This window comes from Gavia stellata, chromosome 23, assembly GCF_030936135.1.
Source record: "Gavia stellata isolate bGavSte3 chromosome 23, bGavSte3.hap2, whole genome shotgun sequence".
NCBI lineage: Eukaryota > Metazoa > Chordata > Aves > Gaviiformes > Gaviidae > Gavia > Gavia stellata.
Genome location: NC_082616.1, coordinates 13289858 through 13309822, shown reverse-complemented (window position 1 = coordinate 13309822; position 19965 = coordinate 13289858). Strand labels below are relative to the sequence as shown.

At 46.9% G+C, this 19965-nt stretch overlaps 1 protein-coding gene across 1 annotated transcript in view; it reads right to left on the bottom strand.

Annotated features, from left to right (window-relative positions):
• Positions 1 to 19965, bottom strand: part of SLC24A3 (solute carrier family 24 member 3) — a 61437-nt gene that overhangs the window by 22098 nt on the left and 19374 nt on the right. Inside the window, exons 4-7 of the mRNA XM_059828491.1 lie at positions 9011 to 9085; positions 3823 to 3848; positions 2068 to 2121; positions 384 to 529 (exon numbers count right to left, since the gene is read on the bottom strand). Coding sequence (XP_059684474.1) covers positions 384 to 529; positions 2068 to 2121; positions 3823 to 3848; positions 9011 to 9085 — 301 coding nt within the window. The remainder of the gene's footprint in view (positions 1 to 383; positions 530 to 2067; positions 2122 to 3822; positions 3849 to 9010; positions 9086 to 19965) is intronic.

The window sequence follows — 19965 nt, the reverse complement described above, 5'->3', positions numbered from 1 at the left end:
CTAGATGTAAATGGGCATCTTCAGTGCAGAATAACAGCACCTACAGGAGGACTTACAATGGCATGGCTGTAACATCCTAAATAAGTAGCCCCTGGGCAAGTCAGGCTTGAAGCTGGAGGACTCCTTTCAGCCAGGCACTTTTCCAGCAGCAAGAACTACCCAGAGGAGGCCTGAGCTGCCTCCAGTGGCAAAGGATGAGGCGGCTGGGGTCACCACACCATGCCCCAGGCACAGGAGCCATTGCCATCTGGTAGGGCAGTTACAAAAGGGCCACCTCCCCGCCTATTTCATGGCTGATAAGACAGAAGCAGTCCACACCGTATGACTAGCAGTGGACAAACTTGTAAACATTCAGAATGATGCAAGCAAGCAGGGTGACTTACTGGAACAGTTACCTTTCTTTAGTAATACCACTGTGGCATCGCAGTTGCTGTTATCGTCCATTTCTGTATTATTTGCTAAACCGTTCACCATATTTGCAGAGTTTTTTGTCTTCCTTTCGAAGCAGTGATGTATGGTTGAGTTGTACCTGCACAAATGAAACAAACTCTAGACGTACCTTTGCTTCTTCTACGTGGATTTCTTGACACTCGTCCTTTCCTAGACTCATATCCTGTGTGATCCAACTAAGGAAGGGAATAAAACCCCTCTGGTTTTAAGGAAATCTAGCCACAGCATGGCAGAGCTCTAACTAAATTGTAAACAATGCAATCTCTCCATACCCACAGGGCTATGAAAGATACACGATGTGAATCTTGAATGACATGTATGCTTATGTATTATGTGTAATTAATATTCTGTATAGCAAATAATGATTACTTGCCATCATCCAAATTTATTTTTTTATCACATAATCACACCTGAGCATGAGTGTTGTTTTAACTGTGAAGACCTACCACAGAAACACAAGACCATATGCTAAGTTCCGTCTCAACTTTGGGGGGAAGAAAAAAAAAAAATCTTTGTTTCTTATTTTATTTAGAGTAATCAGAAGCTGACACAAACATGAGGCGAGGATCTCGCCACAATACTCAAAGGCAAGGGTAGACCACTGTGAACACCTTGCCACGGTCCTTAACCAGGCTGACAACCTCCCTAGCTATATCCAAACAGGTCTGAAACATCTGTTCACACTACAGCATCGCTTTCAGAAAGAAAAATCCATTCTAGATTCAGACATTACAACTGTCTGTTTTGCTGGTCAGTTAATTGTTGCAAGGGTGAAGCTAATCTCCATGTTAAAGAAAAAGTTTCTAATTATTAGAAGTGAGATGAATTCTGACTCGTGTTCCCTTCAACCCAGCCTGAGTGTTTTGCTGTTCTCACTGAGAATTACTCTCACAATATTTATTCTATTCATCATTTCAAAACAAATCTCTACTCTTACTTGTTGAGACAAGACCACTGGTGTGCTTGGCAGCTGGTAGGTTTTGTTGAATGTTCCAGTTTAAATCTGGGTTTCCTTTCCACTGGCTTTTAAAAGCAAGGCAGGAGGATGGGAACCAAACAGCAGAACAGACTAGCTTTGCTAGCATGAACTTGCGTGAAAGAAGTTACACAGGTCAGATGCTCAGAAAATCAATGTAGTTTTATCATGGATCTCCAAGCAAGCAAGAACAAATTGCTGTGGAGTTTTGCACCCATAAAAAGCAGACTGGAATCTCCTGTGTGTTTATTTCTGAGTAGGGATGCTAAAGCGAAGTCAGAAGAGGCTGCTTTGGTGGGACTCAGAGACAGATTCGGTTCTCTGCTCTGCCACAGACTTGCTGCATTAGCCTCGGTCAGTGCACACAGGGCGAGATCCATAAAGCATCATCCACCTTTAGATGTCTGATCCTCGAATCTGTACAACGGGGATAAGCAGCCCCTTCCTGCCTCATCAGGATAAATTACAGATAAGTACAGGATAGGCCAAGGTGCTTTAACCCCTGCTATTAGAGGTGCTGCTGGCATGCAAGCTGGGTGATGCAATGGAAGCCCTGCCCACAGCCTGCGGCTCTCCCTCTGGAAAAGCACTGGAGCAGGGAGCCTTGCAATCTAAACAAGCCGAGGGCACATTTGACTTACTTCATGATAACGATGTAGATGACATACATCAGCACTAAGACTAACGACTCCCACCTGCAAACAAGAGCAACACAGAAAACACATCAGAGTAGAGCACAGCAGTCAGCTGCCCGAGTTCAGCCGTTCCCCCACCCGTCACACCACAAACTTGGGGGAAAGGCTTGACCCTCTTGGGCTGCTTAACACACCTCTAAAAAAGGGGATGTGTAAAGAAACGGCTCACACACCCATGTGTGATGCCTCCTTTGTTTTCTTGACTTCTGCTCCCGTTTTTACTTGGCCAAATCAACCCGTCAGCTAAGAACAACTGACTAAACCCAGAAGTTCAGTGAACAAATGGTGCACCCAAGGAACACTGACACTTCTGTAAGGACAATACCTGTGGGGGCTGTAGCAGAGGGAGGGGAGCAGTCGTCCTGCTCTGGCTGCATGGGTGTAAAGCAGGTCGTTGGGCTTTCTGAGTATGCTAAAGCACACAGATCCTGTCGAGACAGTCTGAGCAAGGGGCAGCTGCTCTTTCGCTACTGCTGCTGCGTAACCATTGAGACTGCAGCAGGCAGCAGTTTAAACCGCTGATTAGATATTGTCAGTTTTTTTCTCCACTGTTTCTGTGTCAAACTAATGAAATTTGTATGAAAACAAAATACAATATGACATTAAACTTGGTTTTAGGTATTCTATGCTGTATTCTGCATAGTTCCCTATGGCAAACTTGTAGTCCTTGTGGAAATCATCCATTATCAGACTGCTATATACTAAATCTCGTGGACCATTTTCTCTTTCAGGATTTTGAGGCATTGTGCTAACCATATGAATATCTCCTTCCCTGCTTCTGGCAGTTCAACATTCGGTTTCCACATTGATGTGTTTTAGTTGAAGGGCACAGTCAAATACAATTGAGCCTCGAGTCAATTTTAGTAAAAAAAAAAAAAACCAAAAACCAAAACAAAATGAAACAAAGAAAAACAAGCCATTGCAAAACTCAGAATCTCAGAAATCCCTCTCTGAAATTAAACATAAATCCCCCAATGAGAACAAGTTTAAGAAAACACGCAACCCAAAAAGCCTGACTCCCCCTAGTGCTTGTAATCCAAATAATACTGGCTGTGAGTGAAATCAAAGCTACCACTGTCACTCTGCAAGCCCCGAGAGGTGCTGAAAACAAAACCATGAAAGCAAAACAACTGAAAGTACACTTTTAAAAGTGTTTGAAGCCCTCCTAGCCTACCCTACCTACTGCAGTACATTTAAGCCCATTCATGGGGATATTAACATATATATACTATTTTTTCTTTCTTTAAACTGGTCATTTGCTCTTTAATATCACCTTAGGAGCTTTTGTTTTTTAAATTATTAAAAATCAAAATATTGGAACACACTGATTTACGATTGCTTGGGTGGCCCTATCCATTCCCAGGCAGCTGACATGCCTGGAACACTGGCACCCAAGCAGCAGTCTCTGCCTCTGCTGAGCACGTCGCCATCCCCCAGCTGCTGCAGGGTGGGCAGAGGGCACCAACTGCTGCCGCTGTATTGGGAAACAGTCTGAGTTACACTCTCCTAGGCTTTCCTCTCTGGCTCAGAAAATGAGTTATTTTAGCCCATCTTGTGCTGAGGTTTCTCACGCAGCAGGAAACTGCTGCCCGAATCGCCCTGCAGAACTTTTCAGCTTTCTCCTCCTCTCCTGATGAACCCTACTTATTGCAGCTTTTGTGGTATAACCAGAAAAAATGAAAAGAAAAGGGATTCACTTACCAGGAAACTTTTTCGTCATAAATAAACTGTGGAGAAAAGGTTTAAAAATACGCATGTTATACACAAAATCACAGCTGAAAGCAGTTCATCACCTGAGCAGGGGACAGAACAGGCAGAGCAACCCAGGGCTCAGGGCAATGGGATTAAACTTTGGTCTGTTTTGGCATTGCCCTCCTGCCCAGCCTTTGAACTTTTCAACCCTTGGTTTCTCTCACTAGTAAAGGCAGGCAGGTAGTCCTTCCCAAATACCACGGGATCCTTGCATAACCGGGGCTATTGCAGCAGCAAAGCAGAAGCGGTCACAGGGAAAACAGAAGTGAGTCAGAGGAGGGGCTGCACCTGCCTCTGAACCGCATGGCTGGTTCACCAGAGACACGGCCTCTTCCCTGACCTGCTCTTGGGTGGCAACCGGGCGATCAGTATGCAGATTTACAGCCAGCTCCACAGCTGCTGTGAAATTTTGCTGGCTAAAAACTGGGCCCAAGGTATTACTTCCTTAACACCTATGTGATCACCACACACTAGCTGACTTTAACTACTCTGATAGCCATTTTAGCACACCTGCAGACAGATACTGAAGCTTTCGTAACAACGCTGCGCAAGCCTCCTTGGGAAAGAAAGGTGTCTCTCCCCACGCATGGAAGATGCAGGGTGTTGGGGAAGAAACAACACTATGCTGGAGAGGTGAAGGGTGTTTGCCCATCCACACCTGGTTTTGGGAGGGTCTGAAGAGGCAGACGTTGGGAGGTGACCGGCAGATGGCTGCAGTGCTCCACAGCTGGGCCCTTCCCCAGTCCCGGCTCCACCACCACCACCACCAGTGGTGCTGGGAGCAGAGGGCTGCCACCCTCCCTTGCTGGCAACACCCCTGTGTCTCGGCTTCTCCTTCCACCTCAGACGGACATCTGTGGAGGGCTGCTCTCACTGCCGGTCTCGGTCACTCATAGAGCAGGGGACCTCAACCCATGTGCCATGACCCACCTGCCATGGCTGCTGCAGCAGGAGGGCCGGAGGGCCGGCCAGGCTGCCTGGCCTGGGTGCAGGATGCTCAGGAGGGCCGGCCAGGCCGCCTGGCCTGGGTGCAGGATGCCCAGGAGGGCCGGCCAGGCCACCTGGCCTGGGTGCAGGGTGCCCAGGAGGGCCGGAGGGCCGGCCAGGCCGCCTGGCCTGGGTGCAGGATGCTCAGGAGGGCCGGCCAGGCTGCTGGCCTGGGTGCAGGGTGCCCAGGAGGGCCGGCCAGGCCACCTGGCCTGGGTGCAGGGTGCCCAGGAGGGCCGGAGGGCCGGCCAGGCTGCCTGGCCTGGGTGCAGGATGCTCAGGAGGGCCGGCCAGGCTGCTGGCCTGGGTGCAGGGTGCCCAGGAGGGCCGGCCAGGCCACCTGGCCTGGGTGCAGGGTGTCCAGGAGGGCCGGCCAGGCCACCTGGCCTGGGTGCAGGGTGCCCAGGAGGGCCGGAGGGCCGGCCAGGCCGCCTGGCCTGGGTGCAGGGTGTCCAGGAGGGCCGGCCAGGCCACCTGGCCTGGGTGCAGGGTGCCCAGGAGGGCCGGAGGGCCGGCCAGGCTGCCTGGCCTGGGTGCAGGATGCTCAGGAGGGCCGGCCAGGCTGCTGGCCTGGGTGCAGGATGCCCAGGAGGGCCGGCCAGGCCACCTGGCCTGGGTGCAGGGTGCCCAGGAGGGCCGGAGGGCCGGCCAGGCCGCCTGGCCTGGGTGCAGGGTGTCCAGGAGGGCTGGTCCTTCATGGCAACATGAGGCCCCTCTGGGAGGTCGGAGCTGGGGTTGCACATGGCAACCTGCAGCCCGGCGACCTGGCCAGCCACTCTACCCTGTCAGCCTTGGTGAGGAGCTTTCTGTTCAGTCCTTCCAAAGCACCTGTGCCTGCTTTCAGCTCCATGCGGTGCGGAGAGGCGGAAATGCCGTATTTGCGCTAGGGAAACACATCCATGGCAGCGCACCAGAGAAGAGGGAGGGAAAGGGAACAAGCCTCTGAAGGCGCAGTGAAACACTTCCCATCAGCTATGTAGCCTGTGAATAGCAACTCCTGTGTGACAGCCAGCACCAAGCAATAGCTACATTGGTTACTGGAAGAAAACATGACCACAAAACGTTATACGTGTTATAAGTTACAGCTCCCAGTCGCCATGATCTAATCTGACAAGGCCTGTTTTAGGTTACAATGTGTTGGTGTGACGGGACATGAAAGCGTGTGCATTGACCTTTGTGGTTAAAAATAGCACCAATCCCACTTCTGTCACTAATGACTCTGACCATGTCCCTTCAAGTTAAGATACATAGGCATCTTTTTCTTTCAAGGGAAATAAGGAGTAACGGTTTTGCCAAGCTCTACAAGAAGACAAGGTAGCTTTGTAGTATTATTTTAAGGTGAAAAAAAAAAATCACAGGGCTGAATCAAGGTGTGGTAAGTATGCTAAGTGCGGTTTATCCACTTCTAATCTCTGTGATTTAGAGTTCACTCATTCTTTTCAAATGGCCTGGAGCACCAAACAGGTGAGTTTATACTGCTTTGCTATTTATTACTGCAGCACTGCAATTCCTTTGCTACTGGAAATGGAAGGAGACAAAGTCACATTGATTTACCCAGCAGAATATCAAGCTTTTTAAAGTTGCTGAATCTCAGCATTGGCAGGAATGTATTTATTTCCCCTCAGTGTATTTATAATTAGTAAAGTGGAGTATTAGTGGAGTGCAACTTACAATACAGCACCACAAGCTGCTGTTTAAAATACTATGAAAGCAACCTTCTACAAGCAATACCACCCCTCAAGGAAGATGATTGTATTTCAGCTGCAGTGAAGTCTGAATGCCCTGATATGGCAAATTATCCCTATATGGCAAAACATTTGAGTGCATTCTAAATTCTAAGGCGCACAGAAATCCAACAAAGGGGGAACCTCACACAGGTCGCGCTACGCTCTGCATGGAGCCTGTGGCTTGTCTCCCAGCACAGAGTCCCATCAGGGACTGGAGAGTCAGTATTTGAATAACAATGTGCTGCCACCTAAATGTGATTCTGCCTTAAAAGGATAGGAAAGATCCGAGCTACTGTGAACCCAGGGGTCCCTGGGTGAGTGAAGGGGAGGAGAAACTTCTTAAACTGAAGCAGTGTTTGACTCTGAAAGGAAAAAATCCTCATTTGCCATCAACTGGGGAGCAATATTGCATACAAAAGGGTTGGTAAATCAGCTGGGAGCCAAATCTTTAACCGTTTTAAATATTTTTCCTTTCTCCCATCTTTCTCTGTTTTTCTGTAACAGGTGTTTAAAAGTCATTTGCAATGATTACTGTGGAGTAACGCTGAAGAGAAGTGGGATGCGCTCCACATCTCCCAAGCCACAGTTAGACATGTAGTGCGGTAATATGGAAATAAGAGTTCTGGCAATGCCTTTAAGCCTCCACTAGTGCCTGGAGTTGCACAGTCCTGCTGCCCTGACTGTGTGAAGGACCTTGAACCTCACAACTGATAAGAAAAGCAGAAGAGTGGACATACATCTGGAGAGAAACTAACCCGAGGCTTAGGAAAAAAATAACAGTATCCTGATATTATGGGGTACACTCCCAAAAGAAAAGGACTTCTGCAGTTCTGTAATTATGAACAGCTCATATAGAAATAAAGTACAGGAAAAAAGTCTTAACGATAACTGAGATGTTTGTTCAATGAGCCATACAACTTTCTCATTACACAGGATACATAGCTAGGAATTTCAGGGGTGCACTGGACACAATACGATAGAGAATGGTTCTCAACATCCTGAAGCAGCTGACAGCTACAAGGATGAACCAGCCGTGAAAAAAACCTGCCTTGCTTTAAGAATTTAAAAACCGATGACAGATTCAACAGATTTTTAACTTGTCTGCCACCATGCAATAAATGAAACACCCAATGCAAACAACAGGAGGCTAAATGCCAGGCAACCGCCCACATCTGTGCTTCCTGTGGAGTAAACTAGGAGAATGCCTGCTAGGTGTCTTTAAGCTCATGCAATGTAAATTATTACAATTCATGGATGTGTCCAAGTTTGTTGTTTAGGAACACTATTTGATATGAGGTTACTGTCAAGCTGTCAAAGCAAAAAAAAGAAAGTTTTTGTTTTGCAGCTCATTGCTAATAATTACGTAGAAAAGTTATTTTTTGTCAGGTGCAAAAAGGCTGACGTTGCAGCGTAGGGAATAAAAGTACAAACAGGTTGAGGCAAACCCTCTGTTTGAGATTAGACAGATATAGGTCTTTGCACCTACAGAACATGTATAATATACAGGCACATGCAGAATGAAGGCAAAACAAAACACACTTGAAACTGCGACTAGTAAAAGTAGTGCAAACTTCAAAAATGCAAGTGTTCATCTTCTGCCTCTAAAGTTCCCTTCTTGCTTATGTATGGAAGTTAGCCTCATAAAATCACTCTTCCTTTCTTAGGGAATCTAGAGTCCTAGACTAGGCTGGAAAAAAAAAGGCAAAAAAATAAAAAAAGCAAAGTAGCAACTGTTACATTTCCTGACTTTGGTTTGGTTGCAAAGGTAATGCTAAACTGATGGCAGTGTCTTTATCTAAACACTCGTGCTAACATTTTTTCACTGTATAGCCCAATTCTGAGAGATTCGGAGTACTTACTGAGCTTGATGAATGCTGGAATAGAAGCAGCACTTAGAATTACTGGAACCGTAGCCTTCATTAGAAGATTTGCTGCTAGCGTGCACTGAACAAGACCTGCCCCAATTATGTGCAGAAAAACTAACTTTAATGTTTTGCAGTTGTTGACGATCTCTTCCCTCTGGGCACAAATACTGCCTCCTTACGCATCAGGTAGACTTTTTTTAGGAAGCCTTGAGGGTCGCTGTCAGGAGAGGACTGACCAACACAAACCTTCCAGAGCTGGCGATGGAGCTGCAGCACGGGGTTTCAGCTCTGCACCCTGCGGCTGCGCTGGGACTGGGGCACTACACTTCTCCCCAGCTATGGCTCTGGGCTCTCTGGACACTCCTCAATCTCCTACCCTTGGGCCAAGCCTTTCTACAGAACCAGGGAGATCATCAGTACATTTTTCCACAACCAGAAAACCACGTGACTCCTGGAACTAGGATCTTGGCTACAAGGCTATGATTTCTTAGCAGGTTCCCTTTACAGGTGGCAGTAAACATGTGGGCTCCCACAGAAGAGTAACCTTCAACAACTTACCACAATGAGTGCAACAACGGACAGTGTATAGTAGATTGAATCTCTCAAGAGACTCCATGATGACAGTGCAACAACCTGGGAAAACAGACAAAAGAGAGGATGTCAGCCAGGCTCTCACCAGCACGACTACCACGCTAACAGTGTGTGCCAAAGTTAAGCCCGTCATTCTGTGTAAGCTGTCCCCACACATGCTAGGACACGAAGAGGAGACCCAAGCCAGGAAACGCACTGGCTCTCTGTGGCTGCTCGAGGAAGAGCCACTAGGGAGACAGGGAGATGGCCGAATCTGAAGAGTAAAAGGTATAAGGGTCACGGGCAGCAAATTACTTCCATGCAAAGTCGCAGACATGCTAAATCACACCAGTGTTGTCAAAGCCATGGAAAAGGGAATCAAGTCCCAAGTATTTATGAACGGCAGAGAAGCTTCCCACGAGCTCAGCAGGCTATCTCATCCTTTTCCCTCTGAAATCCCTCCCGTACACACACGGCAGAGCCTGCAAGCAGCAGTCCCTGCAGGCTGAGCTGTCCCCCAGGTCTGGCTGTGTGCTGCAGCCAGAGGCGGCTGAACCACAGGCAGGTGCGGGGCGGCCTGCCGTGGAGGAGGCTGCGCATGCTGCTGCGGTCAGGGCAGCGGGAAGGGGCTCAGCCTCACCAGCAGGACCCTTCTGTGCCAGTGCTGACGCTCAGCAATGAGTGTCTCAATGGAGAATGGTCACAGGAGACGAACAGTCCTGTCCAGTCTCGGGGACAGGACATGACCACTCCTTCCACCCACCCTGCAGTTCGCATGTGTTTCTTGTATTAATTTTCCCCAACCTGGGAATCCTGCCTTCCTTGAGAGAGGAAACCAGCCTGAAACGCTGAGCAAGAGCACAAGGTATGCAGTGTGGGTCCTCCCACCCAGTGCCTATGTCCACTGTGAGTCCAGATCTGGCATCTCGTACACTGGGTTTCAGGAACTTTAGACTGCTGGATGATGTGCTCGTCCTTGCTAAAAATGTCAACTTGACCCATGCTCACTCATTCAGGGGAGGATAACTTGGGCAACAGAAGTCGCACTGCGAAACAAGAGTCCGACAGCACAGAGCAGCCAGATCCCCAGCACGCTGCTAGCCTGAACCTTGGTAGAGTCACAGCTTCACTCACCACATTGACGGGTATCACTACAGCTCCATCTGCATTTGCACAGGTTTTGGGGCAAATACTCAAGTTAACACTCCAGTAAAGCATTAAGAACAAAACCCAGGAATTTATATGCAGCAGAGGATAAAATGGGATTGCTCTGCAGTTCATTTCACTTGACACCTTCCAAAGCCACGGAAATGAGGAGGAATCGTTATTGTAGGCTGAACGAGCCTGAAATTCAGATCTTAGAAGAAAAAAATACCGGTGAATAAGTCAGCCTTTAACTTCATTAATAGTATTCAAAAGGGCAGATTAAAAGCAGTCATGTGGTGGTAAGATCTTCAGTATGATTATATTTTTTGCAGCCCTAGGCAGTCCCCTTAGTAGAAGCTTCTCCTCAAATCTTTATTTCCCACTTCTGGAGTGCATTTCAAACACTGTGGGTCACATCCTTCACAGGTGTAAACCACAAGGAGGCAGATGGGAGATGGCTAATTTACACTGATTTGGATCTAGCCCCTGAATGTATAAATGAATTTTCTGACCACATCCTCCAGTCATGCTTGTGCATGAATTCAGTCAGACAAACAGTAACTTCATTTTCATTTCTATGATATCTAAAATAAGGTCCTATTTCAGAGTGCTAGCAAAAATAGTTTCCCAGATTTCTCTGCATATTAACTCTTACAATATTGGAATTTTCCAGAACTGCTAGCAAAACAAATGCTGTAAAAAGATACTGACCATTACCCTTAAAAAACTCTGCAGCCTCTTAATACTATGGCTTTTTAAAGTGGATGTAATTTATGCCCAGTGTAAAGTCTCTTTATGCAACCACTGACAGGTAAGAAACTCCTATCTAAAATAAAAAAGCAGGCCTTTAAAGTCCTTGAGTCAAATTAGATTTATACCAGCTGACAATACATTTCAATGCATGTAGGGATAGATGATTGGAGATGCTTTATGATGGAAATTTCCAAATGTAGAAACCTGGAGTTGGGTTCATAATTCTATTCAGAGATTCTTAATTAAATCTCATATCTTATAGATAGTGGGCCCCTTCATTTTGATTGAGCAATTATTGTAAGAGAGTTTATAAAATAATTTGACATTATTCCACTCAGCTTTTATGATGCTGCTTAAGGTCCTACACACTTTTCTCAGCATGGACGCTGGTGAGGATTTTATAGCTGTAAACTTAAGCTCTGCATAATAAAAGTTACAACATTTCTGAAACAAATGACAAACAAATGAGCAGGCTTGCTGGCAACTGTCGCTATTCTATTGAATAAACTCTCTCCTGAGTATAAGGGGTGTCACGATGCAGCACAGCATACCAGGGAACGCAAGATGTCCCTTACTATGAGTCAAACTATTATCCCTCCTGTTCTTTGATATTCTACAGTAATCTTGAAGGTAGTCTGCAATATTTTACAGGGAATTTTCCTCAGACACCTGAATGAGCACATTAAGATCTAGATGCTTAAATGCAGCTATCTAGCAGGGACCTAGTGCACAAAAGTCATAGACCAAGACACTGGGGGAATCGCAAGGACTCTTGCGTTGATTTCAGACTGCATTGAAGGGAACACGCTCATGCCTGGGACTTGTACCGGCTACTCACATTTCAGACATCCTAGTAAGTCTCCCTGATGCAGTAACTATGGGGCAATTAAATCTCAGCTCTCCTTAGGACGAGAGTAATTTAACTGAAGTCTTTGAACCATTTGATCACTGGGAAGAACAATCTGATATAGGAAAGCCATGCACATAAGGTAACCATGCACCAAGAGTAAAAGGAGCTAATTAGCACTGAGCTAAATGGCAGTACTTTCAGCTTGCTGACAAGAATCGTGTAGTCTAGTTCTAACTGTCAAGACCTTTAATGCCTAAGTTGTGCCATATAGTTTTGCAGCAACCAAGAACTCCACATAAATCTTAATGCACTGGAAACCACTTAAATTACAGTTTAGCAGACTAAGGCAGAAAGGAAATCAGGGAAGCCATCAGCTTGGGTAAAAACATGATCAAATTTGAGTTTTAAATCAGGAATACCGTAACCCAGGGGAGAGCTAGTCCTTTGGGAACCGAGCATAAGGAGGCAGCTGCAAAACCACTGATTGTCAGGTTACGCATTTCCTCCGTTCGAAGGAAATAGCCAAAATTCAAACCCCAGACAAGTGCCCATTAGCCCTCTCTTTGACTACTACACTGGGGACTGAATCTGGCATCCCCAGAGCTGAAAGGGGAGCTCTTTAGTCCAGGCTCAAATGAGAGCAATCCCCAATGAGTCGGACACACACAAGGACCCATAGTGCGCGCTCACCTGCATGCTGTAGCATCAGTCCTATGGGTAAAACGACCCGTATTAGATATTTGGTTTCTCACTGATAAACTTTCACCCTGCAAATTCTTATGTGTAACACTGACTACTCGGAATGCTTAATTCCCTTTTTGAAGGGCTGGAGAGCAGAGAAATCAAGATTTTATCAGTTCCAGTTTGATTTCTGCGGTTTTTAACTCCTGAAGCAGCAGCCCCATGCAGCACACACAATCTCCTCCATCTAGCACGCACACAGAGAGAAGCCACCAGGCAGAAAAGCACTGAAAATCAGACACTGGCACCTGCTGCTCTTGGCACCTAAGTTAGCTCAGGGCACCGAGGGCCTCAGTGGCAATACACTCCGTGCCTCATCCTAGGGCTTCACTATTTACCTTCTATAAAATTGACCCTTCTCTCTTCTGCTCTTCCAAATTATTTCTCTCCCCTTAGCAGCACGGAAGCGCTTCTCCCATCCAGAAGAGACCTGGCAACAGAGGCCATCCAGCTGGCCATTTTAAAGCCTGCTACTCGCCTGCTCTCCCCATTATGGCGATGGGCCCGAGACGAAGCGTGTGACACAGAACATGGCTCCTGCTACCTTAGTAAGGATGTTTGTGCTGCTGCCAGCAAAGGAACAAGGCAGTCCAGAGGGGTATGCACTGCTGGATATTTTCTCTGCTCAACTTTCCAGGGGAAGCATGTTGAATGTTATCTAAACACATCCATGTTCTTCAGGGATCTTTTTCACTCTGAATTGTTCCAGGGCTTTTCCTCCTCTCACGGCCCATTCTCTGCTTGACATTCTTGGGCTGAATGATTAGCTACAAACACTGTCTGGAAATGTTAGGCTTTGGAAGCAATCTTCCTAATCTTGTTTCTCTGTTACCCTCTGGCACAGAAGGTCTGGATTTTCAGGTATTAAGAGCTAATAACTTAATTTGTTAATGTGGAGAGGGAGGAATGCTTGGGCGAGGGTGTCAAAAGATTAAAGACAATCCCCGTGGTAATTAGCCTTAAACTCTACGGAGATCAACAGAGATGCACTGATGGTGAATCCACCGCTCAGTGCCTCACAGCTGGAAGCATCTCCTTCCTGGCCGACGTGCACACGGTGTTGTTGACTCCTCACGTGTAGTTTGGTTCATTGATGTTAGATCTTAACAGAGAGATTGCTGTTCAGCAGAATGCGTTTTTGGGCAAAGATGAATGTTTTTCATGAGTTTTAAAGGGAAGTGGTAGAACGCCTCTAATTCATTAGACATAATTTTAGTACAAACATATCTCCTACAGCACTGCACCACAAGCAAATGTTCCTTAATGACTTACCATGGTTGCTATTTTAGGTAGGCCTTCTGTTCAGCTCTGGGGTCCAAGGGTGCTTCCAAATTAATCACCAGTCTGGAATTTTACTCTACAAAGTTTGAATGAGGCTGTACTGAGAGCCACTAAGCTCTTTTCTGGAGAAGCAGCTTTTTCTTTTAACAGCCAGCTACAGCCTGAAAGATGACTGTAAACTGAGACAGCCTTACCTGGCAATGCTGCAAGACAGGTTAAGAAAACAGGCAGCAAGCACAAGCCCCTTTTCCCTGCAGCTGTCTTTCCCCTTCCTCAGAGATGGGACGCCAAGGGAACAGGTACTACTGCCGGGCTCTGCTAGGCTGGGGATGAGAGGAGCAGGCAGGCAACTAGGTGGTTTCACAGCAGATGCTGCTCCCTCAAGTTTTCATTCAATACATTTAAATTCTCATTAAGGGCTTGTCAAAAGGCATCCAGAAGCAGAGAATCTGGGTCAGTCTTCGTGCTGCCCCTCTTTGATGTGCACTGCACAGAAGCAATTAGGGAAGCTCTTACACCACCCTAACAGAGGCTGGGATCTTGTTTTTGAATGCTCATCTGTGCTGACTGACAAAACTCTTGCTCACCGTGATACCTTGCAGGCACCCTGAGACATCACAACCAGCCGGCAGCATGCTGTGTCAGCCCTTTCAATCAGCTGCAGCAAGACACGCAGTGGGAACCTCCTCACACGCTACTCCTGGTTTGCAGGAGCTACCCTCAGAGCCGAGGCGTGGCTCTTAAAGCCTGGTGGGGACCCCTCCAGAAGGTGTTGTTTTCCTGACGCTACCGTTCAGCAAATCCTTGACACAACTCCAAATCAGCCCTGCAATAATATAATAGGATCTCATGTCAAAGTAAGATAAATGACTAACTGTTGGCCAATGTTACAGTAAGTAGTGAACTCAGGTGGAGATCGGGGACAGATTTTCAGGAAAATCAGACTGGCAGTAGTTTGTAGCTAACAGATGTCTTATGCATTTGGAATTATAGAAAAATATAAAGGGCTCTACCTCAGGTACCAGCTCTTATCCTGAAGACTATGGGAAGATGAAATCATCCAGCTCTTTACTTCCTCGTGGTTTGCAGAGTTCAGTACCCAGCTAAGCCCTGGTTTTTACCTCACAGCAACCAAGCTCAAGCACTGCTGCAACCCACTGAAGAGAAAAAGGTCACAGCAGAGCCTATAAGCTGAAGTATCTGAGCCACAGCTAAAGAGAACTAGGAAGGGAGAAGCTTCAGAGCACGTACATATTTTGCTGTTCACCCATTCAGATGCAACACGTGCATAGTTCCAGAATGCGCTAGTGATACTGCTTAATATTGTGTGGATCCCAGTCCCTCCTCTGTCCAAACACAACCGGTAACAACCAAATCAGCATTCATTTAAAGAGAGCCTGCTATGCTCACGCAGCCTACCATCACTCCAGTGGGTCAAGAACTTCAGGAAGAGAATTACCTACAGTCCTCCGTGAAATCTTCACTTATTGATAAGTTTCGCTGTCATTAACTGCGTTGGTAATAACAGTGATATTAGTCGAGGTTTAATTTTACTTACTCTCCATGAATATAAATGGCAGATGTCTCAGCAATAAACATCATTATTGGATCTTAATGACCTTATGCAAATCCAACCAATCATCCTGAAGTCACAGCTGCTCAGTCAAGCCAAGCAGAAAATTAAAATATCTTCCATGAAACGACTGAGGCACTTTCTCCACCAGGTACTTGGGAGAGAGGAAGATTACTTCACTGGACATAGCAAAACCTGCCTACAAGGATGGACCCTTGTATGCCAGACATTTCTGTTAAAGATAGAGCTGTGCTTCATTTGCAAAATAAAGGTATAAGCAGTTTGTCATCTGTGTCAGTGCTGGGTAGAAATAAGAAGAAAACCTACTTCACCATGCTCAGGTAAAATTCAATAGGTTCCAGTGCCTTTTATGTGGTTAAATATAGTCTAAGGTTCATTCAAATCTGAAAAGTCATAGCAGTTAAGGAGGTATGTATGTGAACGGGACAGAAATAAAGAGATTCTTACAGTTCCTACAAATGGTGGCACTTAAAAATCATGGAGCTTTTTTGGAATATGAACAAACTTCTGGGGCAGTTCCTTGAAGCCCTTACATCATTACAAAGCCCAGCACCAACTAGCCAGGGCTGCTGTTCGCCACAGAAATGGTGTCTCTCACACAGACAGATCTCTCCTACAACAGGGCTTTCTTCCTGGGCATGTACAGGGGTGAACACTGACAGCGCCGAACCTCCCTCACCAGATAAGCCAGCAAGCTTCCTCCAGTGCAAGCAGAGGACAGCGATACGCCATGGCTCACTCCGTCCCACTCCTCAGGCCCTGTGTGCATCTGTGTATGGATACATGTGCGGCTGATCAGTTGCTCCCACGTGTCGGGTGATGGCAGGCAAGTCTCTGAGCCTTTGGAAACTGGTCCAGGACTAGAGTCAGTGGTTGACCTCAGGGTCTGCTCATGCTTCCAGGGACAACTTGCGAGCAGGCTGCGAGCCAGACGAATCACTGGGCTGGTGGCCACAGCAGACTGCTCTGGACAGTCCGCACCCTGAGGGACCCTCTCCTGTCCCATGACCAATGCACTATGCTGGAACACCCCTCATAAGACAGCAGCTCAAACCAGAGAAGTTAAAATGACCCCTCAGATTTTGTGCTGCTCTGGCATCTGTCAATCTGTATGGAAAAGCAAGAAAAGCCAAATTTTTTCTGCCTGTCTTGACAGCAGCCTGGGAAATCCTGACTTCTGAGAAGCTGAATATTCCTGACTGCCTTTGGTGAATCTGTCAAGGGCCTCACTCTCTGGGACAGCCCTGACAGGGACTGATCTCTCAGGGTTTCTCAATTTCCCTTGACAAGGCACAGGCTCTGCCTTTTAACTTTACCATTTATTATTTTAAGAACTCCTTGCTCAGCTCAGGTAATTACAAGGATCCTGCCACCTGCCTGTCCATCCTCGCTGGCTGTGACATCAATGAAGCATCATATGTTAATGTGAGAGAGTGACACTGTAGATCCATCTATGACTTTCAGCAAAAAGCCACTGCAGAGCCTCTGCACGTTTCCTGGGAGACATATCCACATATGTTATACTAAAGAAGAGAGCTGGCCTGGAGGGTGAGGTGTTCTGGGACTGAAGCAATGCAGTCCTTGTTCTAGCCCCAGCCCTATGGCCTAAGCCTGGGTGAGTTAATTAAGCACTCTCCCTTCCTTGTACAGGAGATAAAAGAATTTTTTTACCTAGCAGCAGCACTGGAGAATAAATGCATGTGGGACTGTATGGGGCTGAAATCCTTCAGAAATGGGGGACCCACAAATGTCACAGATTACTTAATCACACTTACTGAGCTGTTGCACTGCTTTCATTCCTCACTCATACCCACCTTGTTCACATGCAACTCTGTTTTGACAGATTTTCTCTCTGTTTAGCTCTTTTTTGCCCTAGTGTTAATCAGCTTATCAGCATCCACCTGTTTTGTTTGCTGCTGCAAACCTTTCATTACCCTTCCCAGCAGTACCTGGAGGCCTCATTTTCACCAGCATCATTCCCACAGCAAAACATGGGGTTGTGCCTGAGCTAAGAGGCATGGGCTAGAAATCCTATACCCAGGACTTGGTACGGTTTAGACGGTGGCGAGTTCCTGGTGGCGCTTCGACCCACTCTGTAATTCAGACACAGAATCAGCCAAGCAGGATCTCAGAGGCTGCCCATCAGTCCTCAAACATCGGAGGCTCCCAGCCCTCACCAGCGGGATGTTTTTCCTAGTGTCCCAATTGCATCTTCCTGGCTGCAGACTTCATCCATGTCTGAAGTTGTTGTCCTGCTTAGTAAAATGTCCCACGAACCAGGTTCACAATCCTTCCTCCCACTGAAGACGACAAATCCTGCCAGAAGGGATGGCAGTGTTTCTGCCGGCTCCAGAGGCAGCCCCGTGGGGATGCAGGCAGGGTGGAGGCAGGTACTCCCTGTCGCAAGGCAGTCTGCAGCACCTGGCAGTGTTCGGCCGCCAGGAAAAATAGCAAAGGGAGCGCTAAAGGTGATGGTCTGTGATTCAGAGGCTGCAGACTTTGTGCTGTTTGAAAGGTCATGACCAAACAGAAGGTGGGAAATAGCAATCGCGTGTTTAATATTCTGCACGCACTTCCTATCTCTCTTGGTGTTAAGTGTATCAGTCCTATAGCAATTGTAATGAAGTTATAAGGCAGGAAGGAAGATAATTACTGCCATCTTCCAGCAGTGTTTACAAAGAGCAGAACTGCATCAGGACCTGCAAGTTAATTTTCAGAAAACTTCCCTTGTTTTAGGTACTATTACATCCTACCTGCAATAAGCAAATCAGTCAATCACAAGCTAATAATCATTAGCTGCAAATCAAACACAGCAGAGATCACAGGGTATACTTTTCCCCTTGCTGCTCCCCCAGCGATCATCTGCCAGACTCAGACATGAACCTGTGAGTCAATCACGCTTATTCCCACTTTACAGTCCCTGGAGGGAACAGAAACATCGGTGAGAGCAAGGTCCGAATATCTCTGGATGTTTCGTGAGAAGCTCGGGTCAGAGAGCTGCAGAGGAAGGGGAACCGCAGCAAAGGGAAAGCTCTTCACGCTGGCTGGAGCAGCCTCCTGCTCCAGCTGGGACAGCCCCATTGCGCAGGTGGAGGATAAGCGAGTCTGGCTGCCAAACCGCCAGGCAAATGCACAAGGGACTATCTCACGACAGCACAGCAGGAGTCCCTGATCCCACGTCCTCTCCTAGCATGCTGAACCACTCTGCAACAGCTGAAATTTTAGACAGATTCCTGCATGGAAAGCCACTGCTGCCTGTGCAGGCTTCCTGGAAAGCCATCAGGCAGCTGAAATCATCCGAAAGCTCCTGAGCACAGTAGGATGTCCTGGACCGAATGTGAGGGAGCAGACAGGGACACTCCCTTCTATACCCCATGGTGATGTCTCCCTGCTGTTGACATGCTGGGGTCACGGCTGTCCAACATCCCAGGACACTACGAGTATCCAGCTCGGTCCTGTGACCATAATCTTTACTGAGTACCGCCCAGCAAAGACAAACCAGAGTCCCGCAATGTAGCGTTAGAGCTTCTCGGGGCTTTGACCAATACTAAATACCCCTCCCAACTGAACTTAAGTGAAACATAAAATATGAGTGTGGGTCAGGCCAAAAAAAATCCAGGCCTTAAAATACACGTCTCTCTAAGCAAGTAATTACCGAGCAGCTCTGATCTAATGGACTCACTTGGAGGAAAGCTTACTTCCAATTACCAGCCCCCTAGTTTTACCACTGGTTAGCCATTCTGCAGAGTTCAACCATCACTCCGGCTCCCAGTTAGTACATTGCAGACCAACTCAATTTATTCTCATTATTTCCCCAAGAATATTTGCTTTTTTAAGCAGCTCTTGATATTTTCATTACTGTGTTCGCAATCCGTCTTTGTGACATTCTTAGAATGGAAACAGTGGACACTCTCCAAACCTCAGGACAAAGCCAAAAATATTTCCCTGCTCAACTGGTACTTGTAATCATCCATGAGTTATTCAGATCAGCATGTCTTTTCAGCTCAGATTCCTGCAGAGCCAAGGCAGCAGGACCTCAAAGACCTGCATTTGCAGATGTCTCCTGGACTGCAGGCGATTCTGTGCAGGATTTGCAGCAGAATTCAAGGACAGCTGTAGGCATGGTACAGGAAGGCGTGCACAGGGTAAACATTTCCCACTCTCCTCAGACTGGCCAGTCCTCGTCAGACATAAGAACAGATCTTGTGATTTCTCTTGCTTTTACACTACAAATGATTTAAGAAAAAAATCCTAGCAATCGTAAACCCACAGTATTGATCTGTGTGTGAATTTTGACAGAGAAAACTTGATCTCGGTGATGGTGTTTAGTGGCGATTAGGAACTACACTTGTTTTGACGCTGATAGGGATCCATTTTCTACTCTTCTGATTGCCTCCCCTATTTGTATCCTACTACTGAATGTAACTTCGTGAAGAAGCTTTTGAAATGCTAATATAAAAAAAACACAGCAATTTCTACAATGGCCAGACCAGTCCTGGATCATTCACCATCCAGACAGTAATCCTGGCACCTGATCTGCCCATTACACCAGTCCCCATCACATCTTCCTGAAGCAAA